This window comes from Suricata suricatta, chromosome 17, assembly GCF_006229205.1.
Source record: "Suricata suricatta isolate VVHF042 chromosome 17, meerkat_22Aug2017_6uvM2_HiC, whole genome shotgun sequence".
Lineage (NCBI taxonomy): Eukaryota > Metazoa > Chordata > Mammalia > Carnivora > Herpestidae > Suricata > Suricata suricatta.
This window is the reverse complement of record NC_043716.1, coordinates 18,845,651-18,868,911: the sequence shown is the minus strand read 5'-3', so window position 1 is coordinate 18,868,911 and position 23,261 is coordinate 18,845,651. Positions and strand designations below refer to the sequence as shown.

The 23,261-nt window shown below is 45.8% G+C and overlaps 1 protein-coding gene and 1 long non-coding RNA gene across 2 annotated transcripts in view; one reads left to right on the top strand and one right to left on the bottom strand.

Annotated features, from left to right (window-relative positions):
* The first annotated feature begins 3,532 nt into the window (after positions 1–3,532).
* Positions 3,533–5,691, top strand: LOC115281941. Its single transcript, XR_003904461.1, has 2 exons — positions 3,533–3,682; positions 5,370–5,691. It is a non-coding gene; the product is annotated as an uncharacterized LOC115281941 (long non-coding RNA).
* A 1,799-nt stretch (positions 5,692–7,490) lies between these two features.
* Positions 7,491–23,261, bottom strand: part of RNF135 (ring finger protein 135) — a 16,211-nt gene continuing 440 nt past the window's right edge. Inside the window, exons 2-6 of the mRNA XM_029926992.1 lie at positions 23,014–23,245; positions 16,950–17,093; positions 13,127–13,289; positions 9,271–9,360; positions 7,491–8,531 (exon numbers count right to left, since the gene is read on the bottom strand). Coding sequence (XP_029782852.1) covers positions 8,002–8,531; positions 9,271–9,360; positions 13,127–13,289; positions 16,950–17,093; positions 23,014–23,245 — 1,159 coding nt within the window. The 3' untranslated portion in view covers positions 7,491–8,001. The remainder of the gene's footprint in view (positions 8,532–9,270; positions 9,361–13,126; positions 13,290–16,949; positions 17,094–23,013; positions 23,246–23,261) is intronic.

Genomic DNA, 23,261 nt, shown 5'->3' with positions numbered 1-23,261 from the left:
TATGATGTCAAAGTTGATTTAACAATATCTTTTAAGTAAAGTTAACAGAAATATTTAGAAGAATAGCAATATACTTCAGTGGAGGCACTAATGTAGGATATCATGTTTATTAAGTCATTTAACAAGTAGTTATTGTCTCCACCAAGTAGGAGGGTCTGAGCTAGGTGCTAGGGGGACGTAGTGAACAACACTGGTTTTCTATGGGAGACAACAGGTGGACCAGGTGGTTTGTCTCTATACACCTCCACCAGAATCCTCCAAATCATTCTGTAGGTACCCAAACCTATCAAAAGCTTTCAACAAAAAAAGGTGGCATCTTGTAATCTAAATCTTTTTTTTTCTTTCTTGAGACACAGCGTGAAGCGTGACCAGGGGAGGGTCAGAGAGAGAGGGAAATACAGAATCCGAAGCAGGCTCCAGGCTCTGAGCTAGCTGTCAGCACAGAGCCCCAAGTGGGGCTCGAATCCACAAACCGTGAGATCATGACCTGAGCCAAAGCTGGACGCTTAACCTACTCAGCCTCCCAGGTGCCCCAATCTTTTTTTTTTTTTTTACATTTTATTTATTTTTGAGAGACAGAGACAGAGCATGAATAGGGGAGGGGCAGAGAGAGAAAGAGACACAGAATCCGAAGCAGGCTCCAGGCTCTGAGCTAGCTGTCAGCACAGAGCCTGATGCGGGGCTCAAACCAACGAACCGTGAGATCATGACCTGAGCTGAAGTCCGATGCTCAACCATCTGAGCCACTCAGGCTCCTCTTCCTAATCTAAATCTTTACCTCCCTTGGCCAAAACCAACAAGACACGTGGGACCGTGTCCCATTCCTCCCATCTCTGCTCTTTTTACAGGGCTGGGTTAACAAATGACTTCCCAAGCAGCACCATGCCTTAACCCGGCAAAAATGCGAATATCCCCAGAGAGCTCCTAGGAGGAAAATGACCATGGATTTAGCCTGAGTGGCCTTCCTGATCACTCTTAGTACTGGTGGGTCTGCTTTTTCTTAATTTATTTATTTAAAAATTTTTTAATGTTTATTCATTTTTGAGAGACAGAGTGTGAACAGGGGAGAGGCAGACTCAGAATCTGAAGCAGGCTCCAGGCACTGAGCTGTCAGTACAGAGCCTGAAGTGGGCCTTAGAACCCATGAACATGAGATCATGACCTGAGCTGAAATTAGATACTTAACCATCGGAGCCACCAGATGCCCTGCACTGAGGGCGTTTTAAGTGAAGGAGCAACATCTGATTTGTGTGTTCAAGGAAGCTCACATTAGCAGAATGAGAACAGATGGGAAGAAGGTTGTGACTAGAGACAGAGGGGCTCGAATAAAATAATCTGGGAGAGAAGCGATTAGAGTCTGAACCAGAAAAATCTTCCAGAGGGAAGAGGAGGGGCCAGAGCTGGGATGATTTGAGAAGGCAGAATCCAGTGTCACAACGTAGAGACTAATTGTGCAGAAGGAGGTGCAGAAAATATCCTATAGGGGCGCCTAGGTGGCTCAGTTGGTTAAGTGTCTGACTTCGGCTCAGGTCATGATCTCACGGTACGTGGTTCGAGCCCCACATCGGGATCTGTGCTGGCAGCTCAGAGCCTGGAGTCCATCTTCAGATTCTGTGTCTCTTCTCTTTCTCTGACCCTCCTCTGCTCATGCTGTCTCTCTCTCTCTCTCTCTCTCTAAAATAAATAAAAACAGTAAGAAAAAAAAAGATCCTAGTAACTCCAAGACATTGTGTCCTGACCAAAGGCATAAGGTTTTCTCCCCAGGGCATAATTATTTTGAAAAATAAAGGTGAAAAAGATTTCACTGAGCAGGGAAGGAAGATAGAGTCTTCCAGACTGCAGCAGCCCAATCTCTTAGAACCAGGTTTCCCAAGGTAATGGAACAAGAGGTCATTGTAGATGGTGCAGGGACAGTAGAAACAGCGACCCCTGTGGCCAGAAAGTTCTTCTCTTTTTTGTTATGTTTCTATCCTAATTAAGCCAAGACGAAAGCCTCAGTGAGTCTCTAACACGTGATAATCTCCTCTTGCAAGAGAGAGAGCATGCAAATGAGCGAGCTGAGCTGAGTTCCGGAGCAAGTCTCGGGTTCAGAGCCCTAGAGGACAGAACCAAGCTAGTCACGTTGTTTCATTTTCCTTGAAACATATATTTTAGGGCTACCCCTTTATTTAAGACACATGACTCTGATCACCATTTACGTAGATTTTTAAAGTTTGCTTTTGAATCGCTTCTTGGCCTTTGGGCTAAGGTCAAGTATAATGTTTCCTTTTGAAATGAATGAACCTGAGAGGGGTCAGTGAGTTGGTTTAGGAAAATATATTAAGTAAAAAATGGTGCAGAAGATAATGCAAGGGTAACAAGAATCGTGGCACATAAAAGGCTGAAGCTTGGGAAACCCTGTCCTAAGAAAGCCTATGGCTGGTTAGGAAGGTAAATCCCAAATTGAAACAAACCTTCAGCATAATCCTAAATATAATAAAAGAAGATTGCACTCCTCTGGAAGGACAATCACATAACAATTAGGGGGCTTTTTTTTTTAATGTTTATTTGTTTGAGAGAGGTGTGCCTGGGGGAGGGGCAGAGAGAGAGAGAGAGAGAGAGAGAGAGAGAGAGGGAGAGAGAATCCCAAGCAGGCTCCACACTGTCAGCACGGAGCCCAATGGAGGGCTCAAACCCACAAACTGTGAGATCATGACCTCAGCAGAAATCAAAAATCAGATGCTTAACCAACTGAGCCATCCAGCTATCCCAGTGATTAGGGTTATTTGTGTGTGTGTGTGTGTATGGGTTTTTTTTTTTTTCAGATTTATTTTTAAGTAAACTCTACACCCAACATGGGACTTGAACCCACACACCCCAGATCGAGAGTAAGTTGCATACCCTACTGACTGAACCAGCCAGATACCCCTTGCACTGACTGGGGTTTGAGCAATTATGAATGAGGATAAATTCGGGTTTGGGGCTGAGGGCTCAGGCAGAAGTAGGGGATGATGCAGCTGAGCATATGCCAAGGAAGATTCTGGACTTCCTGTCAAAAGCCCCACATGGCCCTGGGGAAGGGATTTTTTTCCCTTGACCAGGGCAATAGAGCCTGAGGTACCTCCAAAGAACAGCATTGTTGCATTTTGTGGTTTATTTCTGCAATCAGCTAGGAAATAAAGTCTTCAAATTAAACTTTTCCAGAAAAAAAGTGTATTTGAGGGAGGAAAAGTAAGGGACAGATAGATATCATTGTATTAGAGGTTGAGTGAGCCTAAGAAGGTGGCAGCTTCCTGCTTGGTGGGTGGTTCTTCCAGGAAACCAAAGCCCTGGACCCCAGCAACGGGCAAAACCAAGCCTTCCAGCGGGTGAAGAGAGAGAGAGAGAGAGAGAGAGAGAGAGAGAGAGAGATTGTGTGTATGTGTGTGTGTGTGTGTGTGTGGTGGAGGGGAGGCGGGTGGGGGAGATAGAGGTGGCCCTTGTCACTGACATTACTCCCTTCTCTCTAACCCCCAGAAATAAAGCACTTAACAGGGACAAGCCCACAAGAAAACGTAAGGTTTTGAGAGAAACACCGCAGAGAAGGTGAGATGCTGCGGCAGGAGCCCCCAGTGCCCTGCCCAGGAGCCTCCTCATCCCCTGCGGAAGTCTTCCCGGCTGGACCCTGTGGGGATGGTTCCTGCCCCATGCGGCAGAGATTCAAGTGAGAGGCCCTTCAGCCATTGGCATTTCAGCTTCATTTCTGTTCTGGAGGATTCTTGTTTTGTTTTGTTTGAGAAAGGGCACGACGATTCACAGTATCCTGGGAAGTTTATGCTGACAGAAGACTCGAGACAAAAGCAAAACAGCAGAGGGCAAACCTTCATTCTCTACTTTAAAATTTTTTTATTTTCTTTTTTTTAATGCTTATTTACTTTTGAGAGAGAGAGCATGACCAGGGGAGGGGCAGAGAGAGAGGAAGACACAGAATCCAAAGCAGCCTCCAGGCTCTGAGCTGTCAGCACAGAGTCCGATGTGGGGCTCAAACTCAGCGGGATCATGACCTGAGTCAGAGTCAGACGTTCAACTGAATAAGCCACCCAGGTGCCCCTCTACTTCAAAAAAAAAAAGTTTATTTATTTTGGAAGAGAGTGTGAGTGGGTGCCTGAGGCAGACAGAAAACTTGGCGGGCCCCGACAGGAGTGGGGAAGGAACGTAGAGAGAGGGAGAGAGAGAGAGAATCCCACGCAAGCTCCATGCTGTCAGGGCAGAGCCCATCATGGGGCTCGAACTCACAAACCATAAGCTCACAACCTGAGCCAAAGTCAAGCGTCACTCAACCAACTGAGCCACCCAGGTGCCCCATTCTCTACCTTTTTGATTCTTATGCTTCAGCTCCAGTTTGGGGAAATCATGTGGCGCCACAATAAACTCCATGCTCGTAGAGGCCCTATTATCCAAACCATTAGGTAGGATGGTATTTAACCAAAGGACCTGAAGAAGCTAAAAACCCTGGCCTCTGAATTGTCAATTTTGATACTTAAAATTTTTTTTAATGTTTATTAATTTTTGATGGGGGAGGGGGACAGAGAGAGGGAGACAGATGATCCAAAGCAGGTTCCCCCCTGTGAGCACAGAGCCCAATATGGGGCTCAAACTCACAGACCATGAGATCGTGACCTGACTGAGATCAAGAGTCAGACACCTAACCCACTAAGCCATGCAGGTGCCCCACAATCTTGGTACTCTTAAAGGGCAAACATCAAAGTGACTCTGGGTGAGAAGACAAAAGACCCATGATGCAGAAAGCGAGAATGGAGAGCCCTTTCATGGTCAACTGGCACGATGAGAAAGGCCCTGTCCCTTGCTCAGGTAACCCAATGTCACTATGCTCGCCGAGGATTGCCCCACCACCACCAACCAGAAAAAAAGAGCATCTTGTGGCTCTAGGGCTAGGTGTGTCCTGCCGGAGTGGAAGGCCGGGTCCTAGCTCAGCACAGGACCTCATCATAGGGTGTTAAGGTTAGAGACCTGATTGGGGGGGGGGGGCGGTAACAGCATGGTCCCCACTCTGCCCAGTGACAGGCTCTGGACAAACCACTAACCCCGTCTGGGCCTTCGCGTCCTGGCTTGTTAACATCATGCAGAGTGGTCATGAGGTGAGAAAGCAAGTTAGTAGAACATGTGGAAGAGTATTGCTTGGCCCTGTTTTTGAGGCTATGTATGTAAACTAAATGCGAGTCTCAAGATGTGCAAGGCCAAGGTGCGTTAGAGGCCGCCATGATTCTGTCATTGTTGCTGCGGTCATCATTGCCCTGGCATCTTTCTAGTTTCCTCACCTGCTATGTTAATTCTTTCAGCAACCCTTTGAGGAAGATAAGGAAGGGCAAATAATTATTTCCATCTTACAGGGGAAAGGAGGGCAAAGAGCATAAATGTACCGCCAAGGGCTACCTGGCTGGTTTGTGCAGTGAGGCTTATCTGCTCAACCCCATCCAGCAGAATTCAATTTCCACATCTTCAAAATGGGTGCCAATCCAACGTGGGGGTCCTGCAAATGAAGAGCGAGGAAAGGAAAGGGAGAGAGCGATGTGTAGATTTGAGATCTACAAGACACATGCGTCAATGGCTAACGGGTAAGAGGATTCTTTCTCGGGGTCATAAAAATGTTCTGAAATTGTAATACAATGAGGGTTTCACAACCCCTTAGTAAACGTTGATTTGTACACTTTATTTTTTAAAGATTTATTTACTTACTTAAGTAATCTCTACACCCAACGTGGGGCTTGAACTCACAACCCCAAGATCAAGAGTCACATGCTCTTCCAACAGAGCCAACCAGACACCCTGATTCATACACTTCAGATAGGTGAATTTTATAGTTTGTAAATTATATCTCAATAGAGCTGTTACGAAAACGACACATCTGGAGGTTTTTTGTTTGTTTTACGTGGACAAGCCTCTTATGGCCAGGATGCTTATCTGGGTGCTAAAACTCTAAAGAAATTTAAGGAAATGATTACTGTAAAAGTCAGATTCCCTTTCAGGTACAGGAAGGATTGTGTGATCGGGACGGGCTCATGACGGGCTTCTGGGTGGGCAGGAAGGTTTTATTTCTTGACCGAAAGCATACTTAATAAGGGTGTTTACTTTACAATAATTCATTATATTCCACGTGTTTTATGGAGTTTTCTTTTAGTTTAACTTAATTATTTTGAGAGAGAATGAAGGGCAGAGAGAGAGAGAAAGAATCCCAAGCAGGCTCCACACTGTCAGTGCAGAGCCCAACATGGGGCTTGAACTCACAAACCTGCGAGATCATGACCTGAGCCAAAATCAAGAATAGGACACTTAACCGACTGAGCCACCCAGGCAGCCCTTTTATGGAGTTTTCTGTATCTGTTATGTTATATAATAAAATGGCTTTTAAAAGTAGCGGGAGGGCGCCTGGGTGGCTTGGTCGGTTAAGCATTTGACTTCGGCTCGGGTCATGATCTTGCAGTTCGTGGGTTCAAGCCCTGTGTCAGGCTCTGTGCTGACAGCTCAGAGCCTGGAGCCTGCTTTGGATTCCGTGTTTCCCTCTCTCTCTGACCCTCCCCTGCTCACGCAGTCTCTCTCTTTCTCTCTTTCAAAAATAAATAAAATATTTAAAAAATAAGTAAAAATAGAGGGAATCCAGCATGAGATGACACCCGGTGCTGGCCAGACTGTCAGTGTCCCCTGTAGCCCCACCTCCTGGTATGCCTGCCTTCATTTACTCCCGTCCCCTAGAGAGCGGGCAGGAGTTCCTGCTTGTTTTTAACCAACAGAATAAATCAAAGGCAACAGGATGTATGTGATTACGTGTATGCGATTGTATTATACAAGATTTATTTTTTTAATGTTTTATTTATTTTTGAGAGAAAGAGAGAGAGACAGACAGACAGAATCCAAAGCAAGCTCCAGGCTCTGAGCTGTCAGCAGAGAGCCCAGCATGGGGCTCGAACTCACAAACTGCGAGATCATGACCTGAGCTGAAGTCAGTCGCTGAACTGACTGAGTCACTCAGGTGCCCCTATATTATACAAGACTTAAAGTCCATCTGGCTAGGACACCTTCTCTTCCTGTTGCTTCTGAGGAAGTGAGGGGCTACACTGCAGAGGCCCATGGGGTAAGGAACTGAGGGTGGCCCCCAGCCAATAGCCAGCAAGAAACTGAGGGCCTCAGTCTGACAACCCATGTGGAACCGAACACTACCAACAACCATGTGAGTCTGGAAGGGGATCCTTCCCCAGTTGAGCCTCAGATGACAACACAGCACCAGGTCATACCTTGACTGCAGCTTGTGAGACCCCCAAGCAGAGGCCTCATCTCAACGGGGCCCTGACTCGCAGCCCACAGAAACCGTGAGGTGCTGTGTGTTGTCTGAAAGCACCGCATTCGCGGTCGTGGCATTCCATGGCCACTGATAACCTGCCCCGAGTGTGGGGCTCCCTCAAACCACTCACTCTCAGGCTTGGCCATTCACAAAGCACCCAGAGAATGCGACAAAGTAGTCTTGGTTACAGTTTATTACGGTGAAAGGATACAGATAAAAATCGGCAGTAGTAAAAGGCACAGCACACAGGGCAGGCGCCAAGAGACACCAACTGTCCTCTTCCCGCGGGGTCACAGGACAAAGTTAATTCTCCTAGCAACAGGTTGTGGCAATGTACAAGGGGCACTGCTAACCAGGGCACCTTGGTGCCAGGGCTTTTACTGGGGGTCAGGCACCAAGGCAGGCCTTAGTCTCCAGCCCCTCCAGAGGTCAAGGTGATCGTGCCTGGCCCGAGGCCCTCAGGTGAACAGACACTCTCACCAGGCAGGATATCCCCAGGGCTGAGGGCTTACCTCCCAGGTGCCAGACAAGGGCCCATGCTCTCTCGGGAACGTGAAGCTTGAACGTCCCAAGCCTGTGGTGAGCCCTTTACTCCCCGCCCCCTAACTCTGGAAGCAGGACCCTTGTGCAGCAGCCGTTGCCCGTAGGCTGAGGGCAAACCACCATGCGTCAAGACCCAGCGGACCTTACGCCTGGGCCGGCCTTATAGTCAGAGAGTTTCCCGGAGTTAAGCCGTAGAGCCAGAAGGCAGGGTGCAGAGGAGAGGAGGAAGAGACGGGGCACTCATACAGAAGCGACTCCTCGGTAGCCACCGAATAGAAGGCAAGTGTGCCCTCCTCCAGGTCCAGCCAGATGCCCACCACCTTCGGTCTATCAGAGCCGAGGATGGTCTCCTTGACCATGTGCCAGGCAGAGAGCTGCCGAGTCCCCTTCCACTCTAGACACCAGGAGTCTCCGGTCCTTCCCAGGGTCTGGTTGCGCCTCATTCCCCAGGAAGCCACCCCAACTGCCCAGTGGCTGCAGTGCTGAGTGTCCACTTCCCAGTACTGCTGCCCTGAAGAAAAGGCCTGGGAACATAAGACCTGGCAGGTCACAAACCTCTCATGACTCCAGAGATGGGTCTGCGGGCAGCGAGATACAGTCACCACCCGGAGGTCCTGGGACACCTCCAGACTACAGGAGTGGCTCCGAAGGTCAAAGGTCGGACTGATGGCCCCTGAGGAAACGAACAAGGATATGACCAGCTCTCCCCCTAAGTGCAAAATACAGCTTTGTATCTTTTTTTTAATTTTTGAGAGACAGAGACAGAGTGTGAGTGGGGGAGGGGCAGAAAGACAGAAGGAGACACAGACTCTGAAGCAGGCTCAATGAGGGGCTCAAACTTGGGAATGGCAAGATCACGACCTGAGCCGAAGTCGGACGCTCAACCGACTGAGCTACCCAGGTGCCCCCAGCTTTGTATCGTTGAGTGTGATACAGTTTTACTTATACTGGAATTAAAACCGGTCAACCTGCAGTCTTCTAATGTGGTTCTAGTAACAATCCCCCTTCCCGTCTTAATTTTTATTTCCCCATTTTAGCCTGGAATTTGGAGTCTTGCGTCCCTTTTGTCTTTGTAATCAGCTCCCCTGTGAGCCCAGGACAGGCCCAGCAGCAGGGAAGTGAAATGGCAGGCCAAACCCAAGTTTCGTTTTGTCTTGCCTTGCTTAATTCTTTTTTGAGAGAGAGAGAGAGAGAGAGGGAGCTCAAGTTGGGGAGAGGGGCGGGGGGAGAGAGAGAAAATCCTAAGCAGGCTCCCCACTGGACACAGAGCCCAACACAGAACACAGGGCTCAATCCCACAACCCTGTGATTGTGACCTGAGCCAAAAATCAGGTCAGAGTTGGACGCTCCACCCACAGAGCCCCCCAGGTGCCCCAGGCCAAACCCAAGTTTTAAGCAGAGGACATACTTACACTGAGCAAACCGGGAGGCCCTCGCGGGGGTAAGGTGGTCATGGTCAGGCCGTAGGCACGAAGAGGAAGATGGAGCCTCCTGGGGCTCTACTAAGGAAGCAAAAAATTGGAAAGGGAAAAAGAGTCTCATCAAAAAACAAAAAAGAACAAGAAGGCAAATAGAAGGTACCCAAACATCGTGATCAAGGCACACAGCTTTTTTGTAGTGTCACACTTGGATCAGACAGGACATCCAGCTCAGGTACTGATGTGGAAATGGTGGGGTTCAGAGCGAACCATCAAGAAAAAATTCTTGAGACATTTTTGCTGCAAAACAGTGGTTTTATTAAAGCTCGGGGACAGGACCATGGGCAGAGAGCTGGACTAGTGTTGTAAAGGGTGGCCGACTCTATACCTTCAAGTTGGGAAGGGGTTAGGGAGAGCAGAAGTCTGTAAGGAATTTTTTTTTTAATTTTTTTCAATGCTTTTTATTTATTTTTGAGAGACAGAGAGAGACAGTGCAGACAGGGGATGGTCAGAGAGAGAGAAGGAGACACAGAATCCGAAGCAGGCTCCAGGCTCTGAGCTAGCAGTCAGCACAGAGCCCGACGCGGGGCTCGAACCCACGAACCATGAGATCATGACCTGAGCCAAAGCTGATGCTTAACCGACTGAGCCACCCAGGCGTCCCCTGTAAGGAATTTTAGAAGCAAGGTTTCCAGGCCCTTAAGGGGACTAGCTATTGTTAGGAAAGGGTCCTTTATTACTGTCTAGTAAAACCTCAGTTATGAGACCCTTCAGATATATGCATATCATGCTCCTTATGCCTGGAGATGATTGCTAACATCTATCTGGGGAGGCAGAAAGAGGAAGTTTCCAAAGGAATGTTAAATGTTCCATAGTTTAAAGTAGACTTACAGACTCCTGGGGAGTGGGGGAATGTTAAGATAAGACTGCCTTTTGCCCCTAGCAAACTGTCACCTGGGAGACAGCTGAGCTCCCAGAGGAAGGTCACTCTGCTTGTTTCAAGGACTTATCAGCAGGCTGCAAGTTACCTTTGTTTCCTACATCATTTAAAAAAATCTTTTTAAGTTTATTTATTTTTGAGGAAGAGAGAGAGAGAGAGAGAGAGAGCAGGGAAGGGTCAGAGAGAGGGAGTGGTACAGAGGATCTGAAGTAGGCTCCAGGCTGTGAGCTGCCAGCAGAGAGCCTGACGTGGGGCTTGAACTCACGGGCCGTGAGATCATGACCTGAGCTAAAGTTGGATGCTTACCTGACTGAGCTACCCAGGCGCCCCGTTGTTTCCCACAGCATTATGTTCAGCCCCATGTTCTCACGGTGGACTTTTTTTACTGCCTGTTTCCCTGGTAAGATCTAAGCTCCTTGCTGGTGTGAGAAGTAAGGGAGATGATTCATTTTCAGGAATACAAAAAAAAAAAAAAAAAAGCTATGCTGTCTGGTTAACAGTAGGTTTACAACATATTGGATATATGGACCCCCACCTCGATAAGGGAGCACCAAACCTTAGACACTTCACTTCCTGGTTCTTCTTCACCTCTCTGTTTCATAGGCTTGTTTTCAAGAGCTTTGAAATGAGCATGTACCAAAGAACAAAGGGAGAAAGAACAGAAAATCTCTGCATCACCTCAGGGAATGTACTTTTGTTCCCATCAGATTACTTTTTGCCTTACATGGGCATAGGTAACATCCGGGTAAGGCTGAAACCTCTGTATACTCGGTCAATGAGGAACAAGGGGAGGCACTTGCATGCTAGGAGAGAAACTGTCTGCTGTAACTGCCCGGAGTGTGCCTTGCAAGACCGTTAATTATAAAGCCTCACCACCCTCACCACGCCGTGCTCCAAGTCTCCGCGTCCCTCCATTGATTGGGACAGTGGACTTATTTCTAACCCTGGTAGAGACTTTGTTCATCTTTATGTTCTAAGCACCAAGCATTGTACCAGGCACATAGAAAGGGTTAGATGCGTACGCATCAAATAAATTAGCTGATACAGCTCCAGGAGATCACAGCGCTCTGACACCCAGAAGATCCATGACCCTCCCCACCAAATGCCATCAGTGCTTTAAAATGTTACTAAGTGGGCACTCAAGAAGCTAATACAGGCAGTTAACTGAAACAGGTCACTAGGCAGACTGGGCAAGGGTGGGAAAGAGACCTTCCCTGTGGGCTTTTATATTGTTTTGATTGCTGAATTTAAAATTTAACGCCAATGATTAAACATTTCAATTAATTATTTATTTATTTTAAGATTTTATTCTTAAGTAATCTCTACACCCAACTTGGGGCTTGAACTCACAACCCCGAGATCAAGAGTCACATGCTCCACCGACTGAGCCAGCCAGGTACTCCTAAAAAATTGATTTTAAACTTATGTAAGTTATGTTTTCACTCATAGGTCTAACAGGAGAAACCTAACAGGGGACCATGGGAAGAAGGGGAGGAAAAGAGTTGGAGAGAGAGAGTGAGGCAAATCATGAGAGACTTTTGAATGCTGAGAACAAACTGAGGGCTGGAGAGGGGAAGAGGGTGATGGTCATGGAGGGAGGCACCTGTGGGGTAGAGCACTAGGTGTTATATGGAAACCAACTTGGCAATAAACTATTTTTAAAAAATAAAATAAAATAAACTTATGTAAGTAGATAAGATCACTAAGGAACGCGATCTAATCTTAGGGGTACTTATTCCTCAGATAATTTTTGGAACAACTAATAAAGTGTGCTCTGACTGGGTCCCTTGAGAAACTTTTCCCAAGGTATCATGTTTCTCCACCTAAACATATAACTTTTTGGGGCACCTGGGTGGCTCATTCAGTTAAGCATCTGACTTTGGCTCAGGTCATGATCTCATGGCTTGTCAGTTTGAGCCTCGAATCAGGCTCTGTGCTGAAAGCTTGGAGCCTGGAGCTGCTTTCGATTCTGCTTTTCTCCCTCTGCCCCTCCCCCACTTGTGCCCTGTCTCTCTCTCAAAAATAAATAAATATTAAAATTTTTTAAAAATAATTTTTAAGCAGACGACAACCATTTGAATATAAAAATAGTTACAAGAGATATGTCTCTAAAGTATATAAAGTGGACAGTGGCCAGACCAGGAGGCAGAAGAGAGGGAGCCCAGAGCTGATGTCTAAGGAGCAGGTGTGAACTAACTATTCTTCAGTCATGACGAGGGTACGAAGTCAGAACACAAAGGTTCCTTTCTGTGTTTTCACTGTTTATTAGCACACTTACCGGAGATGATATGTTAATAGAACTTATCAAGGACTACTTATAAAATTCCATGCCTTGTTATCAAAGACATTTAATAGTTAACATAAAAAGCAGCTTATTTCTTTTTGAAAATTTTTTTAAAAATCTTATTTATTTTGAGAGAGACAGAAACAGCACAAGTGGAGGAGGGAGTCAGAGAACCCCAAGCAGGCTCTGCACTGCCAGCTTGGAGCCCAATGCGGGGCTCGAACTCATGAAACCGCAACACCATAACCTGAGCTGAAACCAAGAGTCAGTTGCTCAACTGACTGACCCACCTGAGCCCTCCCCGAACACCCTATTTCTGAATCTCATCAGGTGGATAACAAAGATGAGCAGTAAACTAGCAAAATCAGGTCTAGGTTCTGGAAGTATAGGTCTTAGAAAATGAATTTCTATTTTTTGAAGGCCTGTGTTACATCATACCACCAGTCATACCCAGAAAACATATCCAGCCACAAAAACACCTCAGCCCACTCTTTCCTCATTTACAGCGCCACGGGAACAACACAGCTGGGTTCTGGGATCCTATCCCCACAAAACAAAGCCATGGAACACTCTGTCATTTCCCCCAAGTTCCATATTTAAACTTCCACCAAATAAGATCACCTTACCCTGCAGTGGTTCTTCAAGGGCCGCTTTCCACGTCAAGTTTGCCTGTAATTTTTCCCGGATTTCTTCTAAGTCATGCAGAATGTCACTCATTTTTCTCTTGGGTGTGTGGGGAGCCATGGGCTTTGAAGAGGCCAAGGAAAGGTCCACCCCACCGGCAAAAGACTATAGATGAATCACCCAAAATAAATAAATTAATTCAAGTCTCTTAAGGTATGCGTCAAATAGTATATTCTAATTCTGCCATCTCTAATTTTCTACTTGCCCCCTGGCAAATTTTTGAAAACATAATTAGGCCCTCAGATAACATGCCTTGAAAGGACTCTGGAAGAATACAAAGGGCAGCAAAAATATTAAACAGTGGTTATTTCTAGGTGGTGGGGGTATGGGTAGTGTGGTGTTCATTTGCTTTCTTTCATTTTCTTAAACAATTTTTTAATGTTTATTTATTTTTGAGAGAGAGAAAGACAGAGTGCGAGCAGGGGAGGGGCATACAGAGAGGGAGAAACAGAATCTGAAGTAGGCTCCAGGCTCTGAGCTGTCAGCACAGAGCCCGATGCGGGGCTCGAACTCATGGACCTGAGCCGAAGTCGGACACTTAAACGACTGAGCCATTCAGGTGCCCCTCATTTGCTTTCGTTAAACTGTTCATGCATTTTCTAGTATTTTCTACAATAAACATGGGTTTCTTAGGTAATACCAAAAAAGGTATTAAAATCTGTAAGCCCGTCCTATAGGGGCTTTACAAAGTGAATAATACAGATAGTCACCCAGATGAGCCACGGAGGTGAGAAGAATCTTCCCCGAGAGACTACCATTCTGTCATCTCTCTTCTCAAAATCCAGCGCAGACATGCTGCCAGCACCCAGGCCCTCCTGGCCCTCCCGAGCCTCTAACACGAGCTCCCTGATCTTCTTTAGCCTCAGGTCCTATTTTTCCCCAACACAGCCTCTCTTCTACTCCCACCTTCCCACCTTTGGTCCCGGACTTTCCTTCCCAACTCTGCATATCCTATTTGCCACTCTTCTTACCACGCATAAAGTAGCAGGTCCAACAGACTGAGCACTTTCCACAGCTTACTTCTAATTTGTAAAACAACCTTCCGTGGTGGGTTTGCTATCCCCATTTTACAAAAGAAGTTATGTAAGGACGCAGGTCTGAATCAAACTGACTCCATTAGACAATAGAAGGGCACACATTGCCCAAGGCAGGAGGGATCACCTTGTAACACCCAATCAGTAAAGGCCAGCTAATACCCTTAACATTTCTAAGGGCAGGCCTAGAAGGCCAGTCACGCCCTACGTGAGGGTCCTGGGTCCACTCTGTAATTGGTTAATACTCTAAATGTTGTGATTGGGTCCCGCCAAAAGTAACAATGTATGGTTAAAGTTACTGCCAATATTGATAGGTGATAATGATTGGACCCCTGTACCTGTGTCACAATTTCTTGTAACTCCCCCTTCCCAAACCCATAAAGGCCCTACCCCGCCTTTGTTCAGGGCTGTCTCCGCACAGATCCACTGTGCTGCTAAAGTCTGTGAGCCCGAGCTTAGGTCCGGCCAGCCTAAGCCCGTAATAATAAAGCCCTTTGCTTTTGCATGCGTGACTCGGTCTCCCTGGCGCTCTCTGGTTTTTGAGAACGATATTAAAAATCTGGGGATAACAGAGCTCACGGAGGTGATCTAAATTGCCACAGTGAATTTTATCAACCTGCATTTTCCCATCGCTGGAGCACTTTTTTTTTTAATGTCTATTTTGAGAGACAGAGACAGAGCACTAGCAGGGGAGTGGGAGAGAAAGAGGGAGACACAGAATCCGAAGAATCTGAAGCAGGCTCCAGGCTCCGAGCTGTCAACATAGAGCCCAATACAGGGCTTCAACCCACACACCACGAGACCACGACCTGAGCCACCCAGGCACCCCTACTTAAGTGGTTTTTTTATACCAGAGCTCTTTTAGTCCTCACGGCCAACCAGCGAGGCAGCAGGCCACGTGTCATTGTTCCTATTTTACAGATAAAACCTGAGATTCAGAAAGAAGAAATGGCTTGCCCAAGGTCAGAATACACCTGAGTGGCAACACCAAGGGGGAAAGTCAGACTCTCAGGCTTTTCTCCCCCAGCACCTTGCATCCCCAAAGACCCGTGTAGTCACTCCTTCAGTGAGCATTTGTTGAACACCTAACTATGTGTCCAGCACTGTGCTAGGCCTGGGGATACAAGAGTGAACAAAAGAACAAAAGCCACCAAGGTCTGTACCCTAATGAAGCTTAGAGTCAGGGGTAGGGGAAGAGGGAGAATAAACATGAATAAATGATGGCACCAATCATGATCAACTTCCAACTTGTGATAACTGTTAGAAAGGAAGTCATAAGAGTCTCTAATAGGGGGACTTGTCCAAGAAAATCAGTGAAGCTTTCTCCTGGAAAGTGATGATCTAGCTGGGGGTCTGAAGGATGAGCATGCGTTACCTAGGTGACAGGGTGAAAGAACATTCCATGGAGTGCACCCTGGTGGTGGGAAGAGGCATGACACCCTGGAGGTACTGAAGTGGGCCAGTGTGGCTGCCGCTTGAAGAGCCCAGGATGAGGAGGGTGAGGAGGGTGAGGGCAGTCAGATGGAAAGAGGCAGGAGAGGCAGACAGGGCAGGAGCCCCGCAGGGCCCTGTGGGTTCTGGGAGGACTGCCGGGATTTGAGTCTCAATCCCCCACAAGCAGATGGCAGTGGAGATGTAGTAAAACAGATTTGTGTTTGAGAGGACCATGAGGAGAGCAGACCAGTGGGGGCAGAGTGGACGAATTAATTATTGAAGGAATCCAGGCAAGGAATGATCAGAGGCTTGGATCAGAGATGTCTCCAGCAAGCTCAACAGTAGTAAACAGATCCCAGAAATGTTGAGGCTGGTGAGGGAAGGGGTGACACGATTCCCAGGTTTCTGGCTTGTGCACTTAGGAGGATATGACAGGCCGAGTCTCTGAGATGGAAACAGTTTGGGACATTTTTTATAACTTTATTTAATTATTTTTAAAGGGGGGAGGGGCAGAAGGAGAGAGAGACAGAGAGTCTGAAGCAGGCTCCATGCTGACAGCAGAGAGCCCAATGTGGGACTTGAACCCACAAACTGTGAGGTCATGACCTGAGCTGAAGGCAGATGCTTAACTGACTGAGCCACCCAGGCGCCCCCAGTTTGGGACACTTTAAGTGTGATGACCTTTGAGACACCAAGAGGAAAAGGTGAGAAGGAAGATACCAGACCAGAGCTCAGAGAAAGGTCCATGCTGCAGCTCTGGTGTACCCGGGGTGGTAATGAAAGCCATCGTGTGGGGAAGACCATGCAGGGGGGAAGAGAAAGAGATGTGCAAGTCAGCCTTGAGGAATTTGGGCACTTCGTTGGCTGAGGAGAGGAAAAAGTGAGCCTGCAAGACAGACGGAAAGGAAGCAAGCCAGAGAGAAACAGGGGAAGGTCAGAAGACTCCTGTCCTAGAAGCTAAGCAACAAGAAAGCTTCAGGAATGAAGGTGTGGCCAAAGGCTGCTAAAAAGTCAATGAAGATAATGACTAGATTGTCCGCATGATTTGCACTGAGGTCACTGGGGACCTCAGAGCTGGTTAGGTACAGGGCTAAGGATGGAGCCTAGCCCACCAGCCGCTCCCCTGCCTCACCTCAAGCATTCCAGGCTTCTGCTCAAATATGTCTGACAGTAAGAAAATAATAACAGATGAAGACTTACTGCATCCTTCAACTTCCAAACACATTCATGTTGCTCCAGTTGGGAGCTGTCCCCAGCCTTGCCCCCTGCACACCCTTTCCACTCCGGCTGTGCCTACCAAGCTTGGGGTGCTCCCTTCATTGTCTGGTCCGGACTCTGGGAGGTGTGTCTGACTCTGAAGACTCCTGACAATGTCTACAAGCCGTTCCACCAACTCTTCCAGCTCCCGCCCAACTTCTGCGATGCTCTTCTGTGCTGCCGCCTTTCAAAGAACAAAGAAGAACACAAGGCTGGACCCAGGAAGCCACCTCCAGACAGGGAAGTTGTAAATACTGGATAAAGGAAGCAGGTCAGTAAGTGACAAAACCATCCAGGGGACAAGGAGGTAGACTTCCCAGTCCTTTTGCATGCCTACTGACTGTTTGGTGGCCATAACAGGGTCCGTCCACAGGAGTAGGGGAGGGGTGGTGAGAGTGAAGCATGCAGGGGCAAAGGAGGTCATTCTGTAGAGGAGGCCAGACAGGAAATGGTGAGATCCTGGAGATTTGGCACAGTGGGTGCCACCAGCAAGGTGACAGGAGCAGAAGAAGGAATCAAGCTAGAGATGTTTAAGGTTCAGTGTCACCAGAATCATCCTGTGTCCTTACCATTCCTTTCAAAGTAAAAATGACCCTTCTTCCTTCTTTTCTTAAACATTGCAAAGACTCTACCCAACGAGTTCACTGTGCAGGGATCTTGGGGACTTTCAAATGATGCGCATATGCAAGCTCCTTTTGTTTGGTTATTGACATCCTGCACATTTTTAAAATTTTTTAATGTTTATTTATTTGTGAGAGAGAGAGAGAGAGAGAGAGAGACTGACAGACAGACCACAAGTGGGGAAGAGGCAAAAAGAGAGGAAGACATAGAATCAGAGGCAGGCTCCAGGCTCCAGGCTCCAAGCTGTGAGCACAGAACCCAACGCGGGGTTTGAACCCATGACTGTGATATCATGATTTGAGCTGAAGTCAGATGCTTAACCAACTGAGCCACCCAGGTACCCCTGATGTCCTGCACATTTAAGGCAACAAACATTCAGACTAGAGTGCTAAACAACCCCACATAAAGATAGTATCTGCTCAGATGCCCGGCTGGGAGTGGAAGTAAGTTCTGCAGGCAACATTCTGGCAACAACCGCAAGGCCTGGTGGCCTCCTCAGCGGCAGGATGGGCCCAGACTTCACATGGTGAACACTGCTTGGCGCCACACGGGGTCCTGGGTCATGTCACAGAAATACAAGGCGTTCATCATCCAACTTTCAATAAACTAGTTTTTATAACTTTGTTCAGACACTTTTCTTTTCTAAATCATGCTGGAACCTCAAAATCTGAAATTAACCAGGACCTTCTGGGACGCCTGGGTGGCTCAGTTGGTTAAGTGTCCAATTCTTTACTTCAGCTCAGGTCATGATCTTGTGGTCATGAGATTGAGCCCCACATCAGCTCTGAACTGACAGCACAGAGCCAGTTTGAGATCTGCCCTTTCCCACTCCTGTGCTTTCTCTCTTTCAGAATAAATAAATAAACAGAAACATATAAATATAAATATATCTCGTGTTCCCTCCACTCAGAAACATCACAGAACAAGCCGTCACTGTCAGAACCAATTATGTCAGAACTCTGGAAAAGACTCAGAGGGAAATTTATTACTATAAATGCCTGCATTTAAAAAAAAGAAAGAGGCTGAAGGGGGAGGGGAAAGGAGAAGGGAGTGATGGGCATGGAGGAGGATAATTGTGGGAATGAGCACTGGTGTTTTATGGAAACCAACTTGACAATAAACTATTAAAAAAAACATACTATATTGGGGCACCCGGGTGGCTCAGTTGGTTAAGTGTCCCACTTTGGCTCAGGTCAAGATCTCAGTTTGAGCCCTGGTTTGGGCTCTGTGCTGATAGCTAGCTCAGAGCCTGGAGCCTGTCTTCAGATTCTGTGTCTCCCCTTCTCTCTGACCCTCCCCTGCTCATGCTGTCTCTTTCTCTCTCAAAAATAAAAATTTAAAAACATTTGAAAAAATTGAAAAAATTAAAACTTCAGAATGAGAGTCTCCTTTATTTAAAAAAAACATACTATCTATATAAAAAAAGAAAGATCTCAAACCAATTACTTACATTTATACCTTGAGGAACTAGGGGAAAAGGGCAAACCAAACCCAAAGCTAACAGAAGAAAGGAAATAATAAAGATTATGGGAGATAAATAAACTAAAGAATGTAAAAACAATAGAGTATCAATGAAACAGAAGTTGGTTCTTTGAAAATAATCAACAAATGGACAAATCTTTATAGACTGATAAAGAAAAAGAAAGAGGAAACATAGGTAACTAAAATCAGAAAGAAAGTAAAGTAGAGGCATTACTACTGACCTTATAGAATAAAATTTAAGAGAATATTATGAACTTTTTAAGAAAAATTTTTTTGTTTTTTAAATTTATTTTTGAGAGACAGAGAGAGACAGTGAGAGCAGGGGAGGGTCAGAGAGAGAGGGAGACACAGAATCTGAAGCAGGCTCCAGGCTCTGAGCTAGCCACCAGCACAGAGCCCAACGTGGGGCCCGAACCCACGAACCATGAGATCATGACCTGAGCCGAAGATGGATGCTTAACTGACTGAGCCACCCAGACACCCCTATTATGAACTTTTTATGACAACAAATAACTTACATGAAATGGATAAATTCCTAGAAACACAAATTATCTAAACTGACTTAAGAAGAAACAGAAAATCTAGAGGCGCCGGGGTGGCTCAGTTGGTTGAGTGCCTGACTTCAGCTCAGGTCATGATCTCACAGCTCCCGTGTTGGCTCTGTACTAACAGCTCAGAGCCTGGAGCCTGCTTTGGATTCCATGTCTCTGTCTCTCTCTGCCCATCCCCTGCTTGTGCGTGCTTGCTCACACACTCTCTCCCTCTCTCTCTCTCAAATATAAATAAACATTAAAAAAAGAAATTTAAATAAAAGAAATAGAAAATCTCAACAGAGGTATAACAAATAGATTGAAATAGTAATCAAATTTCCAACAAAGAAAACCCAGGGACCAGATGGCTTCACTGGTGAATTCTACAAAATGCTTAAAGAAGAATTAACAGGAGTCCTTCTCAAAGTCTTCCAAACCATCAAAGAGGATGGGACACTTCCTAACTTTTCAGTGAGGCCAGCATTACCCAAATGCCAAAGTTAAATAAACACATCACAAGAAAATTACAGACCGATATCCCTTATGAATATTGATGTAGAAATCCTTAACAGAATACTAGCAAACTAAATCCAGTGGCATGTTAAAAGGATAATACTCAAAAAAAAAAAAAAGGATAATACTCTATGATCAAGTGCAATTTATCCCAGGAATGCAAAGCGGTACACCTTAAGAAAAAACAACCAATGTGATACACCACATTAATAGAATAAAGGGGGAAAAAACACATAATCTTTTCATTTGATGCAGACAAGGCATTTGACAAAAACCCAACACCCTTTCATGATAAAAACATTCAGAAAGCCAGGAATAGAAAGGAAATTCCTCAACATAATAAAGGGAATTTATGAAAAATCCACAACTAACATCATACTCAATGCTGAAAGACTGAAAGCTTTCCTTCTCAGAGTGGGAACAAAACAAGCATGCCTGATTCACCTCTGCTACCCGACATTGTACTGGAAACTTTAGCACGAGCAATTAGACAAAAAAATAAAAGGCACCCATGGGATGCTGGGTGATTCAGTGGGTTAAGTGTCCAGCTCTTGATTTCAGCTCAGGTCATGCTCTCACAGCTCATGAGGTGGAGCCCCACGTCCAGCTCTGAGCTGACAGTGCAGAGCCTGCTTGAGATTCTCTGTCTTCCTCTCTCTCTGCCCCTCCCCTGTGCATGCACCTGCGTGCTCTCTCGCTCTCTCTCAAAAATAAATAAATAAACATTAGAAACAAATAAAAAAAGAAACAAAAGACATCCCAATTGGAAAAGAAGAAAGGATGATCTCTACTCACATGACATGATCTTATAAATAAAATCCTAACGAACACACAAGAAAGCTACTAGCGCTAATAAACGAATTCAGCAATGTTGAGAGACACAAGAATAGCACACAAAAGGACGTGTGTTTTAAACACCTGCAGTGAACAATCCAAAAAGGAAATTAAGAACCCTATTCTATGCATAACAGCACTTAAAAGGACTAAAACACCTAGAAATGTATTTAACCAAGGAGAAAGGATTTGTATTTTTGAAAATTACAAGATCATCTCTAAAAGAAAGGTAAGAAGACCTACATAAATGGAAAGGCATTCCATGTTTTTGAAAGAAGGCTTAGTATTGTTAAAGATGTCATACCCAAGGTGACCTACAGAATGAACACAATCCCTCTCAAAATTCCAACAGCCTTGTTTGCAGAATGGTAACATCAATCTTCAAATTCATACAGAATTTCACGGAACCTGAAGAGACAAAATAATCTTGAAAAAAAAAAACAGTCAGATGGACTTATACTTCCTGATTTCAAAATTTACTATAAAGCTATATTAATCAAAACAATGTGGCACTGACATACAGTTAGACCCCCCCCCCAAAAAAAAGCCCAATGGACTAGAATTAGGAGTCCAGAAATAAACCCAGTCATCTATGGCCAAAAATCTATGATTCTTCATGAGGGTGCCAAGTTCACTCAATGGAGAAAAACACTCTTCAACAAATGGTCCTCAGACAGCTAGATTTTCACATGCAACAGAATAAAGTTGGACCCCTACCTCATGTTGTATAGAAATACTAATTCACTATGGGTCAGAAACCTCAATAGTAGACTTACTACCATAAAACTCTTAGGAGCATGTATGAGGATAAATCTTCATGGACTCAGAATTTGGCGATGGACTTAAGATATGACATCAGAAGCAAGAACAATAAAAGAAGAAATAGATAAATCAGACATCGGCAAAACCTTTCGGCATCAAGGGACATTAGTAAGAAAGTAAAAAGACAACCCACAGGATGGGGGGGATATATTTGCAAGTCATATACCTGCCTAGGGCTTAATATCCAGAATTTATAAAGAGTTGCTAATACTCAACAAGAAAAGGACAACCCAGTTTTTTAAAAGTTTATTTATTTAGGGAGAGAGTGTGTGTGTGAGCAGGGGAGGGGCACAGAGGGAGAGAGAAAGAATCTCCAGTAGCCTCCATACTGTAAGCGCAGAGCCAGACTCCAGACTTGAACTCACAAACTGTGAGATCATTATGTGAGCTTTTACCAAGTAGGATGCTTAACTGAGTGAGCCACCCAGGCACTCAAAGACAAGCCAATTAAAAAAAAAAAAAAAGTCAAAGGACCTGAATAAACATTTGTCCAATGAAGATACTTAAATGAGCAATAAGCACACGAAAAGATCAGTGAACATCATTAATCATTCGGGAAATGCAGATCAAAACCACAGTGAGAAAGGATTTCATGCCTAATGGGAAAGGTATACTAAAAACAGAGTGGTAGGAGGGGGAGGGGAATAAAAATAAAATGAAAAATAACAAATGTTGGCAAGGATGTGGAAAAATCAGAACCTCCTACTTTGCTGATGGAATGTAGGACGTTGCTGCTGTGGAAAATGGTTTGGCTGCGTTCCTCAGTCAGTGAAACACAGAATTCCCATACAACCCGGCAAGTTCACTCCTAGGTATTTACCCCAAAGAACTGAGAATAAAGACTGGACACCAATGGTCACTGCATCACAACTCATAATAACCAGAAACTAGAAACAATTCCAATGGCCATCGGTGTACAAGTGAATCAACAAAATGTGGTACATACACGTAATGGAATATTATTCAGCCACAACAAGGAGTAAGATTTGGGTGAATGAACCCTGAAAACATATGGAAAGCGGAAGGAGCCAGATACAAAGCGACAAATATAAGGTTCCACTTAAATGAAATATCTAGCGTAGGCAAATCATAGAGACAGAAAACAGATTAGCGGTTACCAGGAGCTGCAGGGGGTTGCAACGCGAAGTTATTGCTGAAGGGGTGCAGAGTTCCTGTCTGTGGTGATGGCATTCTGGAAACAGAAACTGCTGATAGCTGTACATCCCTGTGAATATAACTAACGCCCCTGAATTGCACATTTTAAAAAATGGTTACAATGACTGATCTTGGGCTATGTCTTACCAAAATATAAAAGTGCTCAAAGAGACAGACTGCGGAAAGAACTGGAAAGAGGTGGTGGCAACGTGCGGGAAGAGACAGAGCGGGGGCGTGGCTGGGCTGCCAGGAGGCGGGGTTCCCCTGCTTCCGAACGCTCGCGGGAACTCGCCCGAGAGCCGCGAGGCGCAGAGCGAGAGCAGCGGGTCGGGGCGGGAGGAGGAGCCGAGGGGCGCTAGGGCCGCGCGGGCCCGCCTCCCTACCGGCAGCGGGGC